Source organism: Onychostoma macrolepis, chromosome 14 (assembly GCF_012432095.1).
Source record: "Onychostoma macrolepis isolate SWU-2019 chromosome 14, ASM1243209v1, whole genome shotgun sequence".
In the NCBI taxonomy this organism is placed as follows: Eukaryota; Metazoa; Chordata; class Actinopteri; order Cypriniformes; family Cyprinidae; genus Onychostoma; species Onychostoma macrolepis.
Genome location: NC_081168.1, coordinates 22,541,418 through 22,549,809, shown reverse-complemented (window position 1 = coordinate 22,549,809; position 8,392 = coordinate 22,541,418). Strand labels below are relative to the sequence as shown.

Below are 8,392 nucleotides of genomic sequence, written 5' to 3'. Positions count from 1 at the left end.
TCAAACAAAATAGTTTGCAATTATTGTTTGTGAGAGATGTCTGTCGATAGAATGCACCCCATTTCTAATTGCTTTTCTAAAGTCAGTCTCTAGTTCATACACTCAGGAGGCTAATTGTGAAATTTAAAATCAGTGACATACTAAACTGAGACACTAAAGGCAAATGTTTAAAAATAAAACCAATTACTCTTTTACAAACAAACATACAAACAATATATTTAAAGGAAAATGCAAACACCTTTGGAGCACTTTGACCTTATTGTACTGATTACATGGAAATCATGTGGTTACTGCAAGGGTGTTGTTATATGCTTGTTCAGCTCACAAGGTGTTGTACGGCAGAAAGGTTCATTTCTTCCTGTTGACGAGGTTGTTACAGATCCAATTCATACCATCCTGAAAATACACCGAGAAAATGTAGGAAGATTTAGATGATGGCTGGTATGCAGTTTTAACCCCTCAGACTGCTATAATGTAATTAGATATACAGTGATGGCCAAAATTATTAGAACACTAGTATTTTCACCTGCTATTTCTTAGCAGGTGAAAATACTTGTGTTCTAATAATTTTGGCCACCACTGTAACACTAGTTATTTTCTAGTAGTTAGTTGATTATATCTGAGCAGTCACCTGTACACCCTCTCCTGTGACCGCCGAGCAGGCCTGGATCTGCCAGACTCGGTCTCTGTATGTGTGCAGGTTCAAACCCTCAGCGATCTCGCTGGCCGGAGACGCCGTACCCAGATCCTGCTTATTCGCAAAGATGAGGATGGGAACGCCTGTGAGGTTTTCCTCATCTATCAGCTCTGACAGCTCCTACAGCATGCATGGAACACCAGCATTCAAATTTAGGTCACAATATCCAGTAGCCTCCACAAGTCTGTAGTCAAATGCTGCCATTCTGTCTTCTAATTTGAATATATTAACTTTCCTAAGGTAAATGTAATAACATTAGGTGATGTGTTGTTGACAAGCTGTTTACAGCTTTTCGTGACTGAAGCACCACAGATAGATAGATAGATAGATAGATAGATAGATAGATAGATAGATACAACCCGAATTCCCGACATGTTGGGACGTTTTTTAAATTTGAATAAAATGAAATCTAAAAGAATTCCAAATCACATGAGCCAATATTTTATTCACAATAGAACATAGATAACATAACAAATGTTTAAACTGAGAAATGTTACAATTTTATGCACAAAATGAGCTCATTTCAAATTTGATGCCTGCTACAGCATATGTTGCTGCTACAGCTCTAAAACGTTTATATACCTTTCAGCATTCATAGTGCCTTCCAAAACATGTAAGCTGCCCATACTGCATGCACTTATGCACCCCCATACCATCAAAGATGCTGGCTTTTGAACTGAATGCTGATAACACGCTGGAAGTTCTCCCTCCTTTTCAGCCCGGAGGACATGGCGTCTGTGATTTCCAACAAGAATGTCAAATTTGGACTCGTCTGACCATAGAACACTTTTCCACTTTGAAACAGTCCATTTTAAATGAGCCTTGGTCCACAGGACACGACGGTGCTTCTGGACCATGTTCACATTTGGCTTCCTTTTTGCATGATAGAGCTTTAGTTGGCATCTGCAGATGGCACGGCGGATTGTGTTTACCGACAGTGGTTTCTGAAAGTATTCCTGGGCCCATTTAGTAATGTCAATGACAGAATCATGCTGATGAGTGATGCAGTGTCATCTGAGAGGGCATCCAACAAAGGTCTTGGCCTTGTCCCTTACGCAAAGAGACATCTCCAGTTTCTCTGAATCTTTTGATGATGATATGCACTGTAGATGATGAGATTTGCAAAATCTTTACAATTTGAAGTTTTTAAAGTATTCCACAATCTTTTTACGCACTCTTTCACAGATTGGAGAGCCTCTGCCCATCTTTTCTTCTGAGAGACTCCCTTTTATAGCTAATCATGTTACAGACCTGATGTCAATTAACTTAATTAGTTGCTAGATGTTCTCTCAGCTGAATCTTTTCAAACTTTCTTGCTTTTTCAGCCCTTTGTTGCCCCCGTGCCAACTTTTTTTAGACCTGTAGCAGGCATCAAATTTGAAATGAGCTCATTTAGTAGATAAAAGTGTAAAATTTCTCAGTTTAAACATTTGTTATGTTCTCTATGTTCTATTGTGAATAAAGTATTGGCTCATGTGATTTGAAAATCTTTTAGTTTTCATTTTATTCAAATAAAAAAAAAAAACATCCCAACATTTCAGGAATTCGGGTTGTAGATGGATAAATAGATTAAACTTATTTTGCTTTAAAATGTACAAGATCCTAAAATTGTATGTTTATTTATAGGTTTAAAAGACAGAAATTGCAGCTTTTCAATAAGAATTCAATCTTTTGGACCCCACTGTAGGCTATGCTGTACCATGTTTTACTGTGTAATTTTACACAGTTCACCGCTAACATGTAACAAACAAACAAACAACCTTTGTACTGTGGGAAGATTCTAGGAATTGTATTTGCATATGATTTCCCGCCTTACCAATCCTGTTTCCTCAAACCGCTTCTTGTCAGCACTGTCTATGACGTAAACCTACGGATGAACCAACAAACATCTCTTGTTTGTTAGCAAATTGTGACAGTTGACACAGAAAATTTGTATTGTGTATGCAGTCGCTTCTTACCAATAAATCTGTGTTTTCTAGGTATTTTTTCCAAAAAGGACGGATCTTTCTTTGTCCGCCGATGTCCCACACGTTCAGTTTCATCCCATGAGAGGCCACGCTTTTGATGTTAAAGCCCTGGAAACATCTTACTGGTCAACATCGCACAAAACAACTTGTAATTAACTTGTAAATATGTAATTTGATACAAGAGTATTGGTAACACTTAAATATTGGCTTACATTTCATTTTAAGGTGTCCTTGTTACAGTGTAATTATATATTTAAGTACTGAGTGATATTAATTAACTACATGTACTTTCTATATGGTTAGGGTTAGGATTAGGTTTTGGCATGTAACGTGTAACAAGGACACCTTAAAACCAGAGCCATAGAGAGAGAGAGTTGCGACAACTCCGTTGACTCCAATGGACCTTTTTTTTCAGCAATGGCGGATCGTGGAGCCGCTCGATAGTTCCCGGAAGTTCGCGCTCACACTATCGCCGCCGTAGAGATGCAACAGAAGAGACCGCTGTGATGAACTTTTAAAAGGTAAGACATTTATAGGACAAAATTGTATATTATCAGCACAGCTAATCAAATTACCTTGTGCATTAAAACAGATTATTATTAGATTATTCCTCACTTAATTAGTAGATTTACGGGATGTTATTCATTCTCTTCAGGCATTTTCAGAGTAATTAAGGCTTTTAAACGTGATTTCTGCTGCTGGGAAGTTAAATTTAAATTTATTGCAAAGGATGCTCATGGACCTAAGTGAGAATAAAAAAAGTTTAAAATAGGCGAGCAATTTTCATTTCAGAATCATGCTAGGCTAAATTTCCAAAAATGTATTATATAGGCCTACCACTATTATTTTATAGAAGTAATCACAATAAACCTGTACTGTATTACTGTATTTTATACTTAAAAGTCTTAGCTACTGTGTTGAAGGAGCAGATGCCACAGGACTGAAATGTGATGGAGCATCACTTAACCATTTCTCCTGTGTTTTTCTCCTTCTCTATCTGGCTCTAACAAGAACCACCTGAAGACCTGTAATGAGATATCACCCTCACAATGAGTCTCTTCACTGGGTTTGGCAAGTCTTTCCCTGTTCTTTGTGAAAAAGTGCCAGTTCCCAAGTATGATTACATCATATTTTGTTGGCGTAATCTATAGATTGCTCCTGCTTACTATATCCAGCCTCTTATGAAGACTTCAGATGACCAGCACCTGTGAAGAGATGACGCCAGCCCTTAAGAGGACTTCAGATGAAGCTGACTCTGAATCTGAACAAACATACAAAACTGATCAATTTTCCTTTCATTGTAATCAACATGATCAAATCATGTAACCATTGCTTTAATTTGTCCGTTGTTTCTGAATACATGACATTACTTAACTGCATGATTTGTATAGCCTACTTTTAGAACATGTCTGCCATATGAACATTACTTTGACACAGTTACACCTGTTAACAGAACTCTTATTTGTAATGTAGAAACATTCATTTTCCGTTAAGCTGCTTTGAAACAATGTTTATAATAAAAAGTGCTATAGAAATAAATGTGAATTGAACAAAACTTGATGCATCATTTTTTCTCCTCTCCATGTCAGTAGGGAAACCATACATTCACACTCCTTTCTGTGAGTGACTGGAGCGCTCCCATGCAGCACAGCAAACTATAGTGGAGACTGTTCAAGGACAGCATGCTTTATAGTATGTAAATAAGTGCATAACAAAAGTTAACATACATAAAACATATGATTAAATGTGTAAAAATGTTTTCAGTTATTTTAAATTTGAATATACTACAAATATATATTTATATATTAATAATGGAGGGGTGCACAAGAATCAAAAACATTAAAAGAGATTAATTCCCACTTAATCTTAAAATATCTTCTATTATTTGGAATGAATTTTCAAAGACAACAAACTTAACATTTACCATGAGATTAATAAAACGACAATGAACATTAATATGTGATTGCACTTGACTTACATACAAGTTGTGTGAAAACACACACACACACACACACACACACACACACACATGATTATATTTATACAGAGAGGCTGAAGTTACCTTGGTAAAAGACCATGATGTCGTTTATATAGCAAACATGGGCTTTTACTATGGTAACGTCAGCCTGAAATATGTTAACATGGCAGGTAAGGATAGCGGACCACATTAATCCTCAAATATTAGCGGATTTTATCTTTTAAAAGCAACACTGATACAGCTACATATACTACGTATACATTATTTTATAAATAATGTAAATAAATTATTTTATTGTATACTAATTACCAAAAATCGCAGTTCTGTCTCTCTAACTCATTGCATTCCAATTGCCCGCTATTAACTTCCTGGAACTATTGAGTTCTACACGAATCACGTGACGATCATGCGTTTTGAACTTCCGTTGTCGCAACTCTGTCTCTCTATGGCTCTGCTTAAAACAAAGTGTTTCCAAATATTGCTTTATTATGAAATAACTAATGATCACACTAAGAAAAAAAATGGTAGCTTGAAGGTTCTTCGGAGAACCAAAAATGGTTCTTCTATGGCGTTGCTGTGAGTGTCCCCTTTTGGAACCTTTATTTTTAAGAAGTGTTCCAGATCACTCACTTATGAGGTTCATTTAGGATACTGTAGTTTCAAAACTTCATGCCAGTCAGATGGTTTCTTCTTGTCTAAGTGAGCAGTTCTTGGTCAGGATAAGCCACAAACTGGACCATCTTCACAAGACTAAACCTGCAGGTTTATGTTGGGCTTTTCAGCAGACAGCAGGGCTGGTTTTGTGTGTTTAGACTCGCCTGTGTTGGTGTGATGGTGTTCACGTCCTCCGAAGCGAGACACTTGAGCAGTGTGGTTTTACCAGCGTTGTCCAGACCCAACAGAACTATCCTGAGCTCCAGCTCTGTGGATCCCTTCAGCTTCTGCATCACAGAGAGCAAACCCTAAAAAGAACAAACACTCACATTATTCAAGCATACTGAGTTTATATTGTTAAAATGTTTACTTTTTGCCAACAAGAACAGGAAATGTTTTGAACCTGATTCAATTTTGTTATTTTTATTACTTTTTACCATATATGTGTTTCAAATATTTCAGGAATATTCTTACATTCATGTTTTTGCATTTGACTTTTATTCAAAGCAAATTACATTGCATTCGAGGTTTACATTTCAGTTATCTTTGCTATAGCACCATGGTTTATTAATGATATTTGTTATGTTGCTACTTTTTAGCAACACTTCTTAATATATTTTATTACTTATAACCACAAACTAACATTTCTGGAACGTTCTGAGAACCAAAAATTCATAGCTGGGTCAATATGTCAGCATTTGCCAGCCAAAAATGTAAATGTATTGTAATTGCTTATATAGTATGGTTTGATGATTTATTTATTTAGAGGTAAAGGGTTAAATTCTTCAAATGTTGACATTTAACTGAAATAACATTTAAAAATTAGACTTGTTAAAAACAAGTTGTTTTATTTCAGCTTGTTTTTTGTTTTATTTCAAAAATTTTAAAAATTGACAGATAAAATTGATAAATGCTATGTAGACCATAAAAAAAAAAAAATGAATTAATAAAAATGATAAAACGCAACAAATTTACTAAAACCTGAACAAAAATAATATAATATAAAGAGTCTTAATTATACTAAAATAGCACTGGTTTATTTAAATCCATAGCCCCCCGTATGAGTAATAGTAGTGATGCTTGTGTAATAAAAATGTTAAATCAAATGCAAAATTGCCTGCATTAACACTAATGTTCTACTTCTTTAAGCAGTAAGGAAACTAGCATGCAGGGGTATTTTCTCAAGCACAGATTAAGCCTCATTCTGAGGTGAACAGATTAAGCTAATGGTGCTTTGCCTTGGTAAATTTCCTCTAGCACATGAAGCATGTATTTAAGAAAGCTGCAGTTTAAATTAGCAGTAAAATAGTTGACTATTGCACCGTTATCAGATGCAGTTTCTCAGGGTAATGCACAGATCAGTCTGCCAGGCTCCATTCATGTGGTTAAGGCTTATTGTAATGAGATTTATCTGGGTCACGTGACCTATCTCTGATTGCTTATGCCCCTTTCTTTCTATAAGACAATACTAATCATCCCAGATCATAGAGTGTGCTCACACCTAAAACATACAGAATTGATCCAGATTACTGAACATACTATGTTTATGTTTATGCATTTGGCAGGCACTGAATCCAAATTAACTTACATTTCAAATATATAATTGCATGTCCATTAAATTAATGTGTAAATGACTTTATCTAGGCTGTTATTGACAATTATTGAATAGTTTATTCTGGGCTTTCTGATCACAAATGTACTGGGTGGTGATACTAACACAGAGAAAGTGACAAACGTACCTTTGGCGCTTCACCCATTTTGACTTCTGTCCCGTCCTGGTTGCCTTACATTCTCCCGTTGTCTCCGCAGGTTTATGGATGCGTATTTAAATCACGATTACCACTGTGCTGATAATCCCTCTGCCATATTTAGGGGTTTGTGAGTGTGATAGAGAGATAAAATTGTTAGCTTGTGTTGTTCTGGACTCTGTCAATGAGCGTAGAAGACTTGCAGAATGGAGGATTAGGAAAGACGGAATTAGTGTCTCTCTCCTTCCCACCCCCACTGAGACTTTACCAGAATTATCTCTAGCTGTAGGTGCTGAGGGGAATCACAGTGACTTACTAACCCTGCTAACCAGTACTGTTACTACAGGTTTAAAGTAGATGAGTTTTGAGAAATGATGAAATGAGAAATTTAAAAAAAAAAATGAAATGAGAAATTTAGCAGTGAATGGGTGCCATCAGAATGAGAGTCCAAACAACAGATAAAAACATCACAATAATCCACAAGTAATCCACACAACTCCAGTCTATCAATTAACATCTTTTTTAAATACATCATTTTTAACTTCAAACTGTTGCTTCCAAAATAGTCCTCTATCCATGAAATCGTTACAGTACAGTAAATGTTACAGTATTTCTAAGCCTGCAGTTTTCCGCCTAGCTTTGAATGGACATTTGGCTGATTTCTTAATGCAAATCTGGCAACCTCAGGGTCTTCCCCACTAAACTAATGTAAACATCCGCGCTACTGCACGCACAGCTAAAAGCGCTCTAAAAAGGCATGTGTTAACCATAGACCTGTAAACTCATTAAAGCCCTTTGGAAAATTAACCATGTTTTTACTATAGTAACCAGAACTATGGTATTTGCAGTAAAATCACAGTATCCACAAATTTATTATTATCTCACTATAGTAACCATATGCTATTTGTAGTAAAACTTCAGTAACCACAAATTTACCATAGTTTCATTATATTAGTTTGATTTTTGTAGTTAAACTATGGCAATACAAATAGTAGGCTAATATATCTGTCAAAAATCGCTGCCCTCACTTTACTCTCTCTCTCTCTCTCTCTCTCTAGGCTATATATAAACTTAGGCCTACTGGTAAATTGCTGCTAAAAACTGGTCAGGGAAGTATATAAATCTGAACATTATTTTATTGTCAAAACATATGATAATATATATATATATATATATATATTATTATTATTTTTTTTTTTTTTTTTTTCAAACAAATGATCAAAAAGTAGGCTAAATGAAAACTTTGGAATCTAAACTGGGAATCAATAATATTTTAAATTAATAAGCAGAATCAGAATCAGAATGGATAAAATTCAAACAATACCCAACCCAGCCACATGTTGTGAAG

General features: G+C 35.5%; 1 protein-coding gene across 1 annotated transcript; it reads right to left on the bottom strand.

Moving 5' to 3' along the window:
* Window positions 1-348: 348 nt before the first annotated feature.
* Window positions 349-7,153, bottom strand: arl3l2 (ADP ribosylation factor like GTPase 3, like 2). The gene is made up of 6 exons (XM_058798223.1): window positions 7,036-7,153; window positions 5,461-5,604; window positions 2,656-2,772; window positions 2,514-2,564; window positions 632-817; window positions 349-396 (listed from the first exon to the last, which is right to left on the bottom strand). The coding sequence occupies exons 1-6, from the start codon at window positions 7,051-7,053 to the stop codon at window positions 349-351; spliced, it is 564 nt and encodes a 187-aa protein (XP_058654206.1). The 5' UTR covers window positions 7,054-7,153.
* Between the last annotated feature and the right edge of the window lie 1,239 nt (window positions 7,154-8,392).

Excerpts from the sequence above, each read along its gene's own strand:
- arl3l2 (XM_058798223.1), bottom strand. Across the intron at positions 2,773-5,460 it reads ACACCATCACACCAACACAG|GGCTTTAACATCAAAAGCGT; the intron begins GCGAGTCTAAAC and ends AGATGTTTCCAG. Across the intron at positions 2,565-2,655 it reads TAGAAAACACAGATTTATTG|GTTTACGTCATAGACAGTGC; the intron begins GTAAGAAGCGAC and ends GTTCATCCGTAG.